The following is a 19460-nucleotide window of genomic DNA, read 5'->3' on the forward strand; positions in this document are numbered from 1 at the left end:
ACTTCTCTGTGGGGGGCCTCCCTGTGCATTGCAAGATGGTGAGCAGCACCCCGACCTCCACCCGCTAGATGCAGTAGCAGCCCCCCTCCAGATGATACACCCAAAACGCCCCAGACGTTGTTGACTGGCCCATCGTGGGCAACCCTGCCCCAGGTGAGAACGAACCACTGCTTTGGAGAGATGACATTGTTTCTTTTGATTCTGCTCTTAGGGAGACTTGTTTTCCTTTTCTCACATTTCTCATCATCCGAAAGCTTCCTACTCTCACTTCCCAGAAAACGTAAATTCCCTGAGAACAGGAAGCTTGTCCAACTTGCTTAGCATACTCAGAGCTTATCAGCTTTAGTAAATACTTTTTGAATAAATGGATAGAAACAAAATCAAAATAAATCTGCTCGTGCTTTATCGGGGTGGATAAAACATGTGATTTCATTAACAATATGTTTAAATCTATGCGAATTATTCAGCTTTGTATCAGAATTTTATGGATTAATTTTACAAATAATAGAAATCTTTCACTTTTACCCAGTGTCCTGTCTCCTAATTGGGTTAGAAACTCATCTAATGACCATTGTATGCAAGAGACGTAAGTAAGAAACATAACAGATGTGGTGATTGCTTTGCAATTTATAATCTGGGGGAAACTACAGAATCGAGGCATACTGTCGATCGATTGAAAGGGAAAAAGCAATGCCCACATTTAAACTTGTTTGGCTCTGCTTACTTTTCAGTGGGATGTTCTGGGGATTGAAATGACGCGTTCTAACACACGGGAAGACATCCGTGGTGAAGGAGCTCACAGCCTTCAAGAGGAAATGGAGGAATGAGGGCAGCTGCGGGACACGCTACCCAGGAAAGCCAGAGGGTCGAGGGTGGGAGCAAAATGAGGGCGCGACGGTTATTCAATCCAGTCACCGAGGGTGTAGGGACGGGAGTGCTAACCTCAGTCGGAAGCTAGTCGTTGCAAAGCTCAGAGGCCAGGAGCAGAATTCCCAACAGTATCTGAAATGTAACGTGTTTATCCGTGAGACTGTGGAATAAGGGCTGGCAGGTTTGGAAACAGCAGGCAGCTATTGCTGGGGGCTCCCAGCAGCAGACAAGCTCCCCATTGCTGGAGAGCAGGGGTGGGGCAGGAACTCAGCCTTCCTGGGTGCCAGCGCTCCAACCTGCATGCAGACATGGGGGCTCAGAGTCTGGCTGCCTCAGAGGGCCGTGAGGGGCTCTCACCTAAGTGTGTTCTAAGACTCTCGGGTGTCTAGTTTGGGGGGTGCGTGCTTATTTTCTCTGAAGATTTCATCCAGTTGTAGTAGAGCCATGAAGTGAGGAACGTCTTGGGCTGCAGTGGCCAGTAGGCACGTTGCAGCCCCTGCAGGCTGGGCCGTCTCCCTTCCAGCTCATTGTGGGCTCAAAGATACATGCACTGTCCGTTGTCTTTGGGGGCCCAAGGGTAACTTGGTCCCGTTGTTCTGGAACGAGGGAGAATGGAAAGAGAAAGGGATGGAGGGAGAAAAGAATATAATGGGAGAACAGAATATACTTTGTAAACATAAAAATCTTAGATCGTTCATGGATTTTATGCTGAAGTTAAAAGCACAGATTACCCAGTTGCAAATCCAAAGTATGTGCAAAGTCATTTCCTGTCATTGTTTTATGGATTCCACAACGTTCTGAGTGTAAACAACCCTCCCTGGAATTTTTCAGACGGAATTCTCCAGAACAGAAGCATGCTTCATCTGCATGGTGCCAATACTCCATCTCCTGGAGCGGACAAGACGTGATGAGCTCTTACGGAATGCCATTTAATAAGAATTATTTCCAGTCGCAATGTGACGGTAGCTTTCTACAAATGTAAGTTATTATGTTTTCTTTGACTATACATGTATTCAGCTGCACTTCGGGGAGAACAACGCTTCCCAAAATATCCCCTCAAGACGGAACTTCCTGCCACCGTATTTCATGGCTGAACAACACAAGTGGGAGTTTCCTCCTGCTGTATCTATTCAATTCTTACCCTTTCATTTCTCCTCCTTTAAAACCCTCTTCCTTCTCCCATGCCTCTCCTGAAACGGCTCTCTGGGGTCACTTGTGAATCTCCACTCCTCCTGGACTTCTTGGTCTCCGCCTGGCCTCCGAGGATCCAGCTGCCTCTCTGTTCCCTCCTCGTTGGGACCACATGAGCCTGAGCGACTTTCCTGCTGCCTCTCTTATGGTAAAGCTGACATCGTTGAACTCCCTGGATCCTTGAACCCTGGCTCTCTGCCTGTGCCCCAGCAGTGGCGGGCTTCTCCCTACAGCTCCACCGGCAGTTAACAGAGCTACTGGACTCCTTGCCCTCCCGGTCTCCCTCTGTCCACTCTTGGTTCCTCCCGAGGGCACTTCACTTGAATACACCCCTTGCACGTGAACCTGGTTTTGGGAGAAGGTGACACGCCCTGTCTGTCTCCTTATCCTTCATCTCTGCCCCTCCTGTCGCATCTTTGGGTCTGGTCCTCTCCTGGTTGAGTGTGTCCCCCCAACTCCTTCAGAACTCTCACCCCTCCCACAGTTCTATCCGTGGCAACACAGCCTAAATAGAGTCCTCAAATCTAACCTTTCTCCCCGAGCTCCCAACTGGGTTATTTTCTGCCAGATGCCAACAGTACCCACTTTGCATTTGTACAAAAGCAAATCTACGCCACCCAGACCCCAGTTTCCCAAGGACGCATGGTCGTCGTTGTTTATCCTGTCCTTCCTCTTTTCCTCTGCTCTGGCCCAGAGCAGCCTTCTGTGCGGTGCTGAGGTTGGAGTGGGATTTGGCCGGTTCAGTTCTGAGTTGCATCTACCTTAGGCTCGAACTTAGAGACTCCAGGCCCCAAGGGTAGGGTGAAGGCGCCACTGAAACCCAAACCCAAATGAGGGGTCATAGCCCATCGTCTCTTGAGCCAAAGCAGCTTGAAAGCTCCAACACTCACTCACCTGATTTCTCTGGGTTTTGGCTCTTCCCCAAAATGACTAGTCCGGCAATGCCATAGGGTCTTTTTTTTTTTTTAGTTTTTAGAAAAAAGGTTTATTTTATAATGGAGTATACTTGATTTACAATGTTTTGTTAATTTCAGGTGTACAGCAAAGTGATTTAGTTATACATATACATGTATCAATTCTTTTTCAGAATTTTTTCCCATATATATAGGTCATTACAGAGTATTGAGTGGAGTTCCCTGTGCTATACAGTAGGTCCTTGTTGACTATTTTATATATAATAGTGTGTATTTGTTAATCCCAAACTGCTAATTTACCCCTCCCCACCTCTTCCCCTTTGGTAACCATAAGTTTGTTTTCTATGTCTGTGAGTCTGCTTCTGTTTTGTAAATAAGTTCATTTGTATAATTTTTCTTAGATTCCACATGTAAGTGATATCATGAGATACTTGTCTTTCTCTGCCTGGCTTACTTCACTTAGTATGATAATCTCAAGGTCCATCCATGTTCCTGCAAATGGCGTTATTTCATTCTTTTTCATGGCTGGGTAGTATTCCATTGTGCATATACACCACATCTTCTTTATGCATCCCTCTGTGGATGGATCCGTAGGGTCACTGCAGCTCTTGGATGCTCCTAAGAAGCCTTTAAAAGGACATTCAGCGATATCTGTTCTCCACCATTACTTTAATTCAGACCCTCAAATCCTCTCACGGAATTATAATCATCTCTGCAACTGGTTCCTTAAGTCTTTGTTTCGTTCCCACTCGGTGATTTCAGACTTACCTTCCTGAAATGTCACTGTGATGCCTTCCTCCTTCCACACTCAGGAATCATCAGTGTCTTTCCACTGTTCAGGGAGTCCTCACACGGTCCTCGGGCTGGCCAGGCCAGCACAAGTTTATTTCCAGGACATGCCCTAGTCTTATCTCCCGCGGTTCACCATCCAGCATTTAGAAGACGCTTCAGATAAACGAATTACACATTAGCCTGGGCTCTGCTTCCAGATATCTTTGTACAACCTGTTCCTTCTTCCCAGAGAGGTCCTCTTGCGTCTTCTTCTCCTGTACGTCTTCACCAGCCAGGCTAGCCCACAAAACACACACACACACACACACACACACACACACCCATGCAGGAAAGTTCTCGCTGCTTTCTTTTCTCAAAACTTGTTATCTTCTACATGCCAACTGGTATTCCAGAGTTCTTTGTAATATAGCTATCACCTCCTTGAATACTGGAGCTGTGTACCACCATTTGGGTACCCCTTCTCACCCTACTACACGTGGCACAGTGCATATTACACATGGAGTGACCCATCCTTAATTTGAAGCTACCCTTTTTTTTGAAAACTATTCTACCACATATGAGTTAATCTACGTATGCCTTTTTAACAATAAGGAAAATGTCAATGCAGGTGAGTGTCACTCTTACCAGGGTTAATTAGGCATTAACCCCATTAACAGCCACGCAAACCAGGTGCTTAAAAATCCTGAGGAGGGGTATAAGGGAAAAAAAAAAAGAAGCCTAAATAGAAGTGGACTTTTAGAATAGACCTTGGGAAAGGAGATGCTGAGAGAAAGCAAATCCAGGTCTTATAACTGTCTTCCTGTGTCTGTCAGGAGGGAGAACGCTCAGATCCAAATAAGGGGGACCGAGGGAATTCCCTGGCAGTCCAGTGCTTAGGACTCCGTGCTTTCATTGCCGAGGGTGCAGGTTCAATCCCTGGTCAGGGAACTAAAATTCCACAAGCCAAGTGGCCAAAAAAAAAAACCACAAATAAGGGGAACCGAGCATGTATGTGTCAGCACAAAATTAGCATGGGCAGAGCTAAGGCTATAGACAAATTGGAATTGCAGGCTGAGTCGGTTAAAAGCAGTTTGCACTTGGTTGGTTGTCCATTTTAAGCAGTCACAGATTTCTTCTGGGACAGTAGTAGCAACCAGCAGACAAAGTGTAATAACTGCAAGTCTTGAACTCAGAAAGGCCAAGAACACCTGGCTCAAGGAAAAGACAGGAAAATTATGTCCCTCCTTTACCATAAAGGATGCAACTTCTAAGCATTAACTTGAAGCCCAAGGAAGAACAGATCTCATGAGCAAGAGATGGAAAATGGCAATCAGTGACAGAATTCCCCTTATTTCTATGTTAATACCGTTAACATGCCCTGCAGGCAGTAAGCTGGCTTGTTTTATTTTAATGAAAGATTGTAACCATCTGAGAGGTCAGTGATTTACTTGTTACCTTGGTTCCTCAAACTGTTTTTCCATACGGTCTTAAATTTTGCATCCAAAAAGTGTTCCACAGGCTTATATGCTGTACTTGGGGATGCCCTGCGACCTCGGCATGGAGTCAATGTATAGTGAATGAATGAATACTGGAATGTTCTATGAACATCTCGTTTGCATTTCTTCCTCTTCAGATCCTACCTACACTTGGAATAAGATTTAAATTAGCAGAGAACCTGGATTTATTATCTTCTTGGGCATGGCACTGCTTTCCAATTCTGTTCATAATTTTCTGTGAGTAGTTAATTTTACAGGAACCCTAAACAAATATCAAATTGTTAGGCTGATTATGTGTATAATGTTGATTGATTAGTACTTAAACACATGTTGACAGAGCCTATTTGTAAAAATATGGCATACATACCTCGCCTTCCTTCTGAAGGATAGAGAGAGATGTTTTAGTGTTATGTAGAATGCATAGCACACTGGCTGTGAGATGAGCTAGCTCCAGGAGAAATGTCTGTTTACACAGAAATTTAACATTCTTATCAAAAGGTCGTCTTCAGATTTTAGGCACCTTTTGGGAAACTGGCAAATTCCCTTTGTCATGTAAAAAAGTATTCTTTATGATCTCATTTTAGAAATATATCTAAAATTAGAAATATTAATTCAAATATCACATCATGCTTATGATTTTTGGTTATATATACACAGTCTGAATCAATGTAGAAACTGTCCTCCAGTTGGATACCCTTTGGGTACAAAGAAATCCAATACGGTGGAATTTCACAAATCAGATTAATCATGTACGAGCACAATATTTGGCTCAAATATTTTGAGGACCAGGGGGTGTTAGTAATTAAGAGAACAGGAGACATATGCTAAAGCTCACACAAAAGAACTCATGTGATGATCGGCATAAAGTCTGTGTCTGCAAATTGTAGGATGTCTTATGTATTCGAGGATGAATTAGCCTTGAAGAATCTTCCACCTCCCAAGCACCCCGACCCCATTCCAACTTTAGAATCCGCCTTTGGAAAAACCGGAGCCAGCAGAGCAAGGTCCAAACATAGCTGCCAAAGCTGGACACATGAAAAATCATGGTCTTTGTGACATCTTTCACGCAAAGAAGAGAACCAGAAGGAGGTGGGCCTCCTGTGTGTGGATTTGGCAGGAGGAGCTGGGAGGGAGTGAGTTAGCCTCTCTCTGAAGGCAGGGTAAGCTTCTGAGAGAGAAAAGGAATGAATGAGAGTCTGAACCCAGGGCCACGCCACACGCCCTCTATGTGGGGATCACCTTGGAGAAAAGTTCTCTGAGACAGATGTGAAAGAAGGAGTAAGGAAGAGGTAGTGCGAGTCTGTCCCCGGCAGGCATCCCTTTTAAACCACGGAGCAGAGGTTTTGTTCTCTATGGAAATAGGAAAAGGAATAACAGGAATAATGGAATAAAGGAGTAATGCCCCGCCTCTCCCACCAGGACCAAGAAGCAAGGAAACACATTACTAAGGAATTCCAAAAGAACACATGGCTTACCGCGTGAGTTTCTGAATATGGACAAAATGGGTCCTTAACATGATAAAACAAACCCAATAGAAGATTAATATGTTCTCTCTATTAAAACAAGGTGCACGTTCCATTTACTTTGGTCTACATGATCACCAAAATTTGAAAAGATTGATACTATCCATTGTTAGTAAAGGTGGGGAGAAAAATGTTCTCGGAAGCTGTTTAGAGGGTGTGTCTTCCTACCACCTTCTTTGAAGGGGAATTCGCCTAGAACTTTTCAGAGTTTCAATTGTTTATTCCCTTCGAGCTAGCACTTCTTCCCGTAGTGGTTTCTCCTATGGAAGTATTGGCATCATGCAGTGATAGATGCATGAACACCGAAGAGACTCTTAAGGGACCACGAGTAGGAGATGATCGTGTCAGTGTTCGGGTACTCAGACAAGAGCAACTTAAAACTAACAACTTAATTCAAAAGAATTATTTCTTCAACAACAACAAAAACAAGCCAATCAAAAAATGGGCAGAAGACCTAAATAGACATTTCTCCAGAGAAGACATACAGATGGCCAAGAGGCACATGAAAAGATGCTGAACATGGCTAATTATTGGAGAAATGCAAATCAGAACAAACTACGACGAGGTTGTCACCTCACACCGGTCACAACGGCCATTATCAAAAAGTCTACAGGTAACAAATGCTGGAGAGGGTGTGGAGAAAAGGGAACCCTCCTGCACTGTTGGTGGGAATGTAAACTGGTGCAGCCACTATGGAGAACAGTATGGAGGTTCCTCAGAAAAACTTAAAATAGAACTACCATATAATCCAGCAATCTCACTCCTGGGCATATATCCAGACAAAACTCTAATTTAAAAAGATAAATGCACCCCTATGTTCATAGCAGCCCTGTTCACAATAGCCAGGATATGGAAGCAACCTAAATGTCCATCAACAGATGAATGGATAAAGAAGATATCTATATATGCAATGGAATATTACTCAGCCATAAAAAAGAATGAATTAATGCCATTTGCATCAACATGGATGGACCTATGGATTATCATAGTAAGCAAAGTAAGTCAGAAAGAAACAAATACCATATGATGTCACTTATATGTGGAATCCAAAATATGACACAAATGAACTTATCTACAACACAGAAACAGACTCACAGACACAGAGAACAGACTTGTGGTTGTCAAGGGGGGCGGGGGTAGGGAAGGACTGGGAGTGCGGGATTAGCAGATGCAAGCCAGTATATATAGAATGGACACACAACAACAAGATCCTACTGTATAGAACAGGGAACTATATTCAGTATCCTTTAATAAACCATAATGGAAAAGAATATGAAAAAGAATGTATATGTATATAACTGAATCACTAGGCTGTACAGCAAAAATTAACACATTTGTAAATTAAGTATACTTCAGTAAAGAAACTTCTTAAAAAAAGATTTCTTTGAAATGGTACTGAACGGGGAAAAAAATTAAAGTTGCAGGAGAATATACATTCTATAGAAAGTATGAACCAAATCTATTTTTGTGCTTAAAAAAAAAGATGTACTTTTGTGTCCCTATTTCTACACTCAAAGAAACAATCATATGCCTAACAGATAATAATGAATATTCCTAATATATGGATATTGGGGATGATTTGAAGACTTTTTGTTTGTTTTTTAATGTACATACACTTTTTTTCCAATGTGCCTATACCATTCTGAATGAAAACACCAGGCATATTTTCAAGTAAGGTGTTCTGTCAGATGTGAAGATTCTAAAAACCCTCAGAATCCATTTTGTAGAAGGCAGCTATCCACTGCAAAACTTGTAGCTTGAGAGCCTCAAAGTTTTTCCTGTATATTTTTTTTTCTTTTACTAAGTCTTCTGACTTTTGTGTGAAGGAAGTAAACTCACCTGAAACTAACACGTCGCATGTTGTCAGGCTCGGAAGCTTCTCTAGCTTCAAAATAACCCTGAGGGGGGAAATACTTCAGCCCACGTGATAACAGTTTGGAAATGCTTTGCATGTAGAAGGGGGATGTAAAAATAAGTGACATTTTCCTCTGCAAAATTTTAGGACTACAATACTTTTGTGAGTATTGTTGCAGATTATCTGGTGTTATAAGAGGTAAAAAGATATGGCAAATGTACAGAACGTGAACAGAACTTTAAATAGTATTCATCAAGAGTATGAAGATACATCGTTTATAAAAACACCACCACAGTCAAAAGACATTAGCCAGTACAAAACTAAGGGTACTACAGGTGTCAATACCTATGTGTAGTAATTCAGTACCTTGCATTATTCTATAGCCATCGATTCTGCTTTGTATAATTCTGTATTCATCAATTTTCTACATTTTCATAAGCCATAAATAAAAATTTGTTTCCCTTTTTCATGACTGTTCTCCCAAAAACAACCTTCTACTGATGGTCGTAGATTATACAGGAAGAACAAGAAAGATAATGGGAACTAAAATAAGTAGGTAAGGAGTATTCTTCTCTATCCTAAACATGCCATCTGTCTAACTATATATATGGTATGTAAAACACCTGTTTCTATTTCCAAGGGACCAATCTGGTTCTAAAGTCGCAGCTGGTGATAGTCTGTGAGGGTGTTCAGATACTATTTCTCGAGCTAGGCAGATGGCAATCAAAAGCAACTTCATAATTTATTTTTTGCCACCGTCCAAGAATTTGGACAGACTCCTGGGGACAGAACTGGCAGTACTTCAGCTTAAACAGTACAGGACATGTGTTCCGTACGTATGCATCAGGGATAACCATAAGCATGTACTAGTAGTCTAAGGGACCAAACACCGAGAATGATAATCTCATCATAATAATGATCAATAATCACAGAAGTCAATACCCAGGACTAAACTGTAGACGGGCACGAACAGTAATTTCGAAGAGCAGCAGTGACCTAAACTTTCCGACGTAACTGGGCTTGACTAGGTCCCCCTCAGAACAAGCAATGGCAAAGAAGGCTCACTCCAGTCTGTATAATGAAGGTGAAGTGGTACTAAGTTAAGGTTTTACTGAATTGTACTAAAAAGCTGAGATGTCCAGATCAAGTGACAGCTTGGGATAAAAGCTGGGGTTACCAGAAAATAAAACGGACCAACTACTGGGAGCAGTGATTTGGACAGTTCCTTATATAAAGGACAGTAGTGACCTATAAAAGCAGGACCTCTCTTGCTGAGTAATCAACTCAGGTAGACTCCTCACCTTGGAAGATGCAAACAATCCTCACGACCTAGACCAGGAATAAACTGGTTGATAAATCTTTCGACTATGGGCAGCTAGAATGCTCCTCATCTTTAGGGTGTGTAGCATTATTGAAACACTGGACACGTGTACAGTTGGTAAAATTGATGAAAACAAGAAAGACAACCCTAAAAATGAGTAAGAGGGAATAAGAATATAAAAGTAAAGAAACACCCTTAAATTTATTAGCACTTTTGACCTGATTAGCCTAGGTGAACCAATCCAATTTTCACAAGTTTAATATTATGTGTGTATTGTGTCTGCCTCATACAGCGCTTAAAGCATTTAAGAAAATCAGATACAGCAGACTGTGGTTTGAATTAAATAGAGAAAAATTCATTAGGTGTGCAATCGATGTTTAAATGCCAATAGAAATCTAATTTGTTTAATAAGCTTTTGCTTTATTGATTATATAAATAAAATATGGATATTTAGAAGAACGCTATACAGGTAAATTAGGTATCAAAGTAAAAACAGTGGTCTATCAAAATTAAAAAGGACGGATGCATCAATATCTCACATTGTTTATAGCTAGTAGAAATGGATAAGATTAAAACTAAACTCTGGAAATACATGTTGGTAAAGGACAGATAAAACTAAGGATACAATGTCCTCTGGAATATGGTCAGTAAGATCCTGTAAATGCAGAGGATATCATCAATAATTGAAAATATGTGATCTAAAAATATTTAAATTAGGTAACATGACACAAAGAAGATTACTCCATGGAAGTATTTGTTGGTTATTAATAGAATTAATTGGTAAGAGATGTTCACTGTCGAAAGGAAAGTAGGTGGTATAATTCAGCATTTGAAAGAATAAGATGAAAAAACGAAAAGGCAAAGGACAATAAGTAAAATTGAAGACTATATATGCTTAAACCTACATCTGGATGGGAGGTGGGTGCGACTTGAAAAAGAAAAACATAACTGAGGGTTTCAGAGCCATGGTGGGGATAAAGGTAAGTTTAAGCTGTGTCAGAGACCGCCACGTTGAGGCATATTCAATAGGCAGTTGGATAAATGGGGCTAGGGGTCATATAATGGCAAGTCTGGACCAGAGCTAGAGCTTGGGTGTCGTCAACTGATCGCATCTGTAGATCCACTGACCTACTAAGAGTGAGTGGGAAAGGCTAAGGGCTCGCAAGATGATCTGAGATGCCCCAACGTTAAGAGGTTGTGTTGAAGGGAAAAAAAGCTAACACAGGACGCTAAGAACATCATCTAGGGACACAGGAGGAAAACCATGGGAGAGCACGCATGTTTGGGGAGAGCATGCATGTTTGGGGAGAGAGCATGTGGAATACTGCCAGGACATCAAGCAAGAGCAGCAATGAAAACACCCCTGGGTTTGTCTCCTTACACCTTTCCACTTGGCAGGAGTAGTTTTGATGGAGGGACGGTGCACACGCCAGACTAGGATGGAAAAGGGTTTATGGAAAGCAAGCAATGGAGGTGGGACAAGTCTGGCTCTGAATGGGAGTAGAGAGAAATGGTGGTGCCTCAAAGGGGAGTGGGGCCCTGGAGAACTTTTTTTCACTTGTCATGTGAGAGATACTGAAGCCTGGTGGTGATGGAAAGTATGAAAGAGAAGGGGAGAGGTTGATGATGCAGGAGAGAGTAGGTGAATGATAGAAAGAGCTCCCTGAAAGGGTAAGAGGTGTGGGGCGACAAACTAAATGCACAAATTTTGGTTTATGAGGCGGGGAGGGACATTCTCTCCATTTTAGTAAGAGGGAAGGAAAGGAAAATAGGAATGAGTACAGGAAGATTTAATAGATTGACTATGAGAAGGGGATGGAGTTCCCATCAGATGCATTTTATTTCCTCCATGGTGTGGAAGGTGAGGATACAGGCCGATTCTGAGAAGGACTGGGGGAAGCATGATATCTAAGCAGACGAGGAAGGGAACAAAACTGTTATCACAGTGGAGCAGCGGAAGAGTGAATTCACTAGGAAACATTTTGAAACATTAAAACTAATTTAAGGGCTTCCCTGGTGGCACAGTGGTTAATAACCCGCCTGCCAATGCAGCGGACACACGTTTGAGCCCTGGCCCGGGAAGATCCCACATGTGGTGGAGCAACTAAGCCCGTGCACCACAACTACTGAGCCTGCGCTCTAGAGCCCATGAGCCACAACTACTGAGCCCACAGGCCACAACTACTGAAGCCAGCACACCTAGAGCCCGTGAGAAGAGAAGCCACTGCAATGAGAAGCCCGCGCACCGCGACAAAGAGTAGCCCCCGCTCACGGCAACTAGAGAAAGCCCGCGCACAGCAACGAAGACCCAACACAGCCATCCATAAATAAATAAATAGATAGATAGAATTTAAAATCAGAAAAATCAGTTTAAAATTTAAATTCGGTTTAAAATCAGAAAACTGATTTTTGTAAAATTTGGGTACAATAAAAATATAACACATAAACTATTTTGTAAAGTCTTAAACTTTAAATTATTAAGTAAACTGCTAAAGTGATTCTACCATTGGTGGCAGAAAGAGGAATACTGTCATTACTAATCATTAAAATAAGTTACTGCAGAAACATCCTATCACCTATTAATAGACTTTTTCCTCAAATGGTAATGGAATTTGGATATTCATTTTCTATTAATGTCAAAGGTAAAGCAGTTTTCTCTAATGAGTTTAGAAACTGGCTCACCAACACTACAGTTCTATGTACAGAATGTTTTACGGACTTTCACATCAGAAAGAATACATCCTGCGGTTGTGGTATTTCCATGTTTCTCTCCCAGACCCACACCTCATTTCTCCCAATCCGTTATTCCATCCAACCATATCCAGGGCAGCACTGGCACCAGAGTGCTTTCTTAGCATCCTAGGATCCTTCACACCATGACTTTCCACTCTCCTATCTCCAATTTCCCACCATCAGAGTCCTTATTCTGTTTGCACGTGTTGGCTCTTTAATTGTGGTACAAAGCAATTTATTGGTTTCACAAATAGTCAAAATAAATGATCTCAGCTAGTCTGGCAGGCTCACATTTTTTTTTTACATAGCTGTTCTACACTTAGATGCTTTGTCTTTTTTTCTGAAATGAAAGACAACACCCTGTTCACTCTCTTTCCTACCCAACCAATCTGTTTGTTTTAGTCCACGTCTCCCTGCCTGAGATCTTGATTCTCTAAAGGAGCTCCTTCTCAGTCTTGCACCAGTGCCTTCGACTCAGCCTGTTCCAACTTTCACCAGAAACTTGCTCAATAAATGGACACTCTTGGTGTTCTCTTCCTTTCCTCCATTCACAGGCTCTTCCTCATGTGCTGACAAAGATGCCAGACACTTCTTTCCCAATTTCCCTACTGACCCCAACCAAAAATAATATCTATCCACACATCTAACTTTCAAGTTTACTCTCCTCTCTCCATCTCTTTAATAACAAACACCTTGGAAAAATCGGTCTATAAAATATAGCAACACTGTATATAACCTGCCATTTACGACCCTCCCAGAACAATTTCTTATTCCCATCACTGTGGAATGCACCATCTAAGAAGCATTTCTCAAGACTCAATGAATCTCTTGGGAATGTAGTTAAAATGCAGACTCTGTTTGTGAGGTTGGGGATGAACCTTGAGATTCTACATTTCTAACAAGTTGCTAAGCAACGCCCCAGGACCGCAATTTGAAAGGCAGGAGCCTAAAGCATCATTACTCAAAGACATATTGGGTTTTTTCCACAAGCTGTCATTTCAAAATGAAGACTAGAACTTTGTTTTCATATTTTCATCTCTTTTCACTCTTCAACTCATTGCTATTATTTTCCAGAGCCCATCCCTCCAACAAAACAGGCTCTCACTGCTAGTCTGTCTCTATGTCACATCCAGTGGCTTTCCCATCTGTATTTCAAATGACATTCTCTGTTGAATTCAACACAGTTGACTACTCATATGGTGAAAATGTACAACTCTGGCTTCCTTAGAGGAAGAGATTCTTTTAATAGCATTACTGAGCAAACATCAATTTTATTCTTTATAAAAAGCCAGTAATAAAAATATTTCAGTATTTACCTCTTTCCATAGTGTTTGAGCCGCATACCAAAAAGGTGAACATGGCCTCAAAGCCTGAAGTGTCAGAATATCCAGCCCCAAGCCCACAGGACATCAGAGATGGCATGTGACCCAATCACGCCCAATCAGAATTGCCTCTTGGAATTTTCTATTACGTCTATTAAAAACAATATTCTCCTTATGCCCTGTGGCCACTAATACGGTAAAATACAAGTTTTGCTCAGAGAGCAGCCACTTTACTCACCTTCTGGGGAGAACTGGTACTAAAGATAGTGAATACCTGGTGACTTCATCTGGGCAGTTGTGTGTTCTAGATAGAGCCTGGTCTGTGTGCCAAATGTTCCAGTGATTCCTCCCCCTTTCTTTTAACCCTCTTTGGCTGAAGGTCATTTGAACTGGGGTTCCCTCATGTGCAACAAAAAGTTTTGATAATTAATTGTCCTAAAAATTATCTCTTTATTTGGCTTCCCTTAAATAAGAAACATCCCTAATGCTTCCTTAGAAAAACAGACAAAAGACACTAAGAAATTACTTACCCATTTTTGCTAATTGTTTGGATTTGTTTGTTTGTTTTTGTTTTGGCTGTGCCACTCGGCTTTTGGGATCTTAGCTCCCTGACCAGGAAATCAAATCATGGCCCATGGCAGTGAAAGTGTCAAGTCCTAACCACTTGACTGCCAGGGAATTTCCTAGATTTGTTTTTGTAGGTCTTTTTTCTTCCTTTCTTCTTTTGTCCTCTTTGATCAAAACTTGTGAGCAAAAGCAGTTCTAAGAGGGAAGTTTATAGCAATACAAGGTTACCTCAGGAAACAAGCAAAATCTCAAACAACCTAACCCTACACCTAAAGCAACTAGAGAAAGAAGAACAAACAAAACCCAAAGTTAGCAGAAGGAAAGAAATCATAAGATCAGAGCAAAAATAAATGACATAGAGACTAAGAAAACAATAGAAAAAAATCAATGAAAGTAAAGGCTGGTTCTTTGAAAAGATAAAATTGATAAACCTTTAGCCAGACTCATCAGGAAAAAAAGGGAGAGGGCCCAAATCAATAAAATTAGGAGTGAAAAAGGAGACGTTACAACCGACACCACAGAAATACAAAGGACCATAAGAAACTACTACAAGCAACTGTATGCCAATAAAATGGACAACCTAGAAGCAATGGACGAATTCTGAGAAAGGTACAATCTTCCAAGAAAAAGAGGAAGAAATAAAAAATATGAACAGACCAATTACAAGTACTGAAATTGAATCTGTGATTTAAATACTCCCAGCAAACAAAAGTCCAGGACCAGATGGCTTCACAGGAGAATTCTATCAAACATTTATAGAATAGTTAACACCCATCCTTCTCAAACTCTTCCAAAAAACTGCAGAGGAAGGAATACTTCCAAACTCATTCTATGAGGCCACCATCACCCTGATACCAAAACCAGATAAAGATATCACAAAGAAGAAAATTACAAGCCAACATCACTTATGAACACAGAGGCAAAAATCCTCAACAAAATACTAGCAAACTGAATCCAACAGTACATTAAAAGGATTTTACACCATGATCAAGTGGGATTTATCCCAGGGACGCAAGGATTTTTCAATATTTGCAAATCAGTGTGATATACCACATTAACAAATTGAAAAATACAAGCCATATGATCCTCTCAATAGAAGCAGAAAAAGCTTTTGATAAAATTCAACATGCATTTATGATAAAAATTCTCCAGAAAGTTGGCATAGAGGGAAACTACCTCAACATAATAAAAGCCATATATGACAAACCCACAGCTAACATCATTACTCAACAGTAAAAAGCTGAAAGCATTTCCTCTAAGGTCAGGAACAAGACAAGGTTGTCCACTCTTGCCACTTTTATTCAACATAATTTTAGAAGTCCTAGCCATGGCAATCAGAGAAGAAAAAGAAATAAAAGGGATCCAAGTTGGAAAAGAAGTAAAACTGTCACTGTTTGCAGATGACACGATACTATACAAGTAAAATCCTAAAGACACTACCAGAAAACTACTAGAGCTCATCAATGAATTTGGTAAAGTTGCAGGATACAAAATTCATACACAAAAATCTATTGCATTGCTATACACTAACAATGAAAAATCAGAAAGAGAAATTAAGGAAACATTCCTATTTACCATTGCATCAGAAAGAAAATACCTAGGAATAAACTTACCAAGGAGGCAAAAGACCTGTACTCTGAAAACTATGTGACGCTGATGATGAAAGAAACCGAAGATGACACAGATGGAAAGATATACCATGTTCTTGGATTGGAAAATTCAAATTGTCAAAATGAATATACTACCCAAGGCAATCTACAGATTCAATGCAATGCCTATCAAATTACCAATGGCATTTTCCACAGAACTAGAACAAAAAATTTTAATATTTGTGTGGAAATACAAAAGACCCCAAAGAGCCAAAGCAATCTTGAGAAAGAAGAACAGAGCTGGCGGAATCAGGCTCCCTGACTTCAGACTATACTACAAAGCTACAGTCATCAAAGCAGTATGGTACTGGCACCAAAACTGACATATAGATCAATGGAACAGGATAGAAAGCCCAGAAATAAACCCACATACCTATGGTCAATTAATCTACAACAGAGGAGGCAAAAATATACAGTGGAGAAAAGACAGTCTCTTCAATACATGGTGCTGGACAGCTACATGTAAAAGAATGAAATCAGAACATTCTCTAATACCATACACAAAAAGTAAACTTAAAATGAATTAAAGACATAAATGTAAGACCATATACTGTAAAACTCCTAGAGGAAAAAATAGGCAGAACACTCTTTGACATAAATTGCAGCAATATCTTTTTGGGTCCATCTCCTAGAGTAAAAATAAACAAAAGGGACCTAATTAAACTTAAAAGCTTTTGCACAGCAAACCATAAACAAAACACAAAAGCCACCTAAAGAATGGGAAAAAATATTTGCAAATGATGCAACCAACAAGGGATTAATTTCCAAAATATACAAACAGCGCATATAACTCAATATCAGAAAAAGAAACAACCCAATCAAAAAATTGACAGAAGACCTAAATAGACATTTCTCCTAAAAAGACATACAGATGGCCAGTAGGCACGTGAAAAGATGTTCAACATCGCTATTTATTAGAAAAATGCAAATCAAAACTACAATGAGGTATCACCTCATACCAGTCAGAATGGCCATTATCAAAAAGTCTACAAATAACAAATGCTGGAGAGGGTGTAGAGAAAAAGGAACCCTCCTACACTGGTGGCGGGAATGTAAAAAGTGGTACAGCCACTATGGAGAACAGTTACGAAGTTTCCTTAAAAAACTAAAAATAGAGCTACCATATGATCCTGCAATCTTACTCCTGGGCATATATCCGGAGAAAACCATAATTCAAAAAGATACATGTACCCCATGTTCTTTGCAGCACTATTTACAATAGCCAAGACATGGAAACAACGTAAATGTCCATCGACAGATGAATGGATAAAGAAGATGTGGTAATATATGTACAATGGAATCTTACACAACCATAAAAAAGAATAAAATAATGCCATTTGCAGCAACATGGATGGACCTAGAGATTATTATACTAAGTGAAGTAAGCCAGACATAGATAAATATCACATGATTATCGCTTATATGTGGAATCTAAAAAAAAAAAAATGATACAAATAAACTTCCATACAAAACAGAAACAGACCCACAGACACAGAAAACAAACTTATGGTTACCAAAGGGGAAGAGGGAGGGAGGGATAAATCAGGAGGTTGGGATTAACAGATACACACTACTATATATAAAATAGATAAACAACAAGGACCTACTGTATATCATAGGGAACTATATTCAATATTTTGTAATAACCTATAAGACAAAAGAATCTGAAAAAATAGATGCATACATATATATGTATAACTGAATCACTTTGCTGTACACCTGAAACAAACACGACATTGTAAAGCAACTATACGTTAATAAAAAATAAAATATAAAGAAAAAGAAAAAAAATCACTTATCCTTTCTTGGCTGTCATTGAGCATTTCTGCCAGATGAATGTTACCATCTATTTGTCACATTTTGAAAATAAAAATATTGATCATGTGACCGAAGTCTGTAAAATGGGTAGCTTAACAAGACTATACACCACACAGGGTGTAATCTTCCTGTCTCAGAAGATTTTATGTCATTATCACATAAGTAGGCAAATATGTAGAGTTTTCATATGTCTTGCACGTTTTTAAGAGGTTATGCATCTTTTTTGCTACAGTGAATTCACTGTTCCACTTTTTAAATTCTGCTGGTATAAAAGTACTACTAATTTTTGTATACTATTATAGCATTTTTAATGAATTCTTTAACTTTTTGTAATACTTTTTCAGTTGATTATCTTGGAATCATTCACTCATTACTCAGCTATTGAGCATCTGTGGTGTGTTACCTCATGTGCATAATGCTGGACACAAGTTACAAATGATACTGGTTTTGCTATTTTCTTCCACATTTCCTTAGGCTTTATTTATTTATCTTTGCTTCTGTATTTCCTAGAGCTTCCAAAACCAGAGGCACAGTAGCAGAGATGCCAGGCATACTTGTCTTATTCCTGATTTAATGGAATGTCTTTCACACTTTATTACTAGGCATAGGCTTGTCATTTGCCTGTGAATAATGTTTTTGAATGATTTTTTATTGAAACCTCTTTTTATTCTTAATTGTCACTATTTTATTAATCTAGCATGCATATTGCAAAAGTTATCAAATTAATGCATCAGACCAAAAAAATTTTTTTTTCTTTTTGGCAATTTGCATAGTGACTTAATTTAGAATTTTATTGCTGAACTATCAAAATCCAATTGTTGAATGATGGACAGGCAAGACATCACAACCAAGTTGGCAAAGAAGGAGAGCTTACATATATTAGATAGATAGATACAGAGATACAGAGACATAGAAATAAATATACTTAGATGTAAATGTTGGTATGTCCATGCACACGTATATATACGTCCGAATTCCCTATCCCTGTTCACTGAGAGGACCTGGGAGCTGCATCACACCAATAAGACTGTTATTTGGCTGATAAGTTTTGTTTATACGTACCATAAATATAAATACCATCTTCTACTATAAGGGATTACAACCTTTGGAGAAATAGCTGATTCCAGAGCTGGGGCAGAGAAGGGACAAGATAAGCCGGGAGAGTATTGTTCCAGAAAGCAAGGAATTGCTCAAAGAGTGATGAGGGTCTGTCAAATAGCCAAAACATAGAAACAACCTAAATGTCCATTGACAGATGAATGTATAAAGAAGATGTGGTACATATGTATTGGGTTGGCCAAAAAGTTCATTTGGGTTTTTCCATAACATCTTACGGAAAAACCGGAACAAACTTTTTGGCCAACCCAATACAATGGAATACTATGCAGCCATTAAAAAATGAAATAATGCCATTTGCAGCAACTTGCATG

The 19460-nt window shown here is 40.0% G+C and overlaps 1 protein-coding gene across 12 annotated transcripts in view; it reads right to left on the bottom strand.

The window, feature by feature from the left end:
* PNPLA4 (patatin like phospholipase domain containing 4) overlaps positions 1-19460 on the bottom strand; it is a 128666-nt gene that overhangs the window by 61421 nt on the left and 47785 nt on the right. Inside the window, exon 8 of one of the 12 annotated variants that reach the window (XM_068532441.1) lies at positions 466-1466. The exons of 8 other annotated variants lie outside the window; for them this stretch is intronic. In XM_068532441.1, coding sequence (XP_068388542.1) covers positions 1395-1466 — 72 coding nt within the window. In that variant the 3' untranslated portion in view covers positions 466-1394. Of the gene's footprint in view, positions 1-465; positions 1467-19460 lie in introns of those variants that run through there. 3 more of the 12 variants (XM_068532450.1, XM_068532438.1, XM_068532444.1) reach the window with 3 other exon arrangements.

The sequence above is a fragment of the Eschrichtius robustus genome, chromosome X (assembly GCF_028021215.1).
Source record: "Eschrichtius robustus isolate mEscRob2 chromosome X, mEscRob2.pri, whole genome shotgun sequence".
Lineage (NCBI taxonomy): Eukaryota > Metazoa > Chordata > Mammalia > Artiodactyla > Eschrichtiidae > Eschrichtius > Eschrichtius robustus.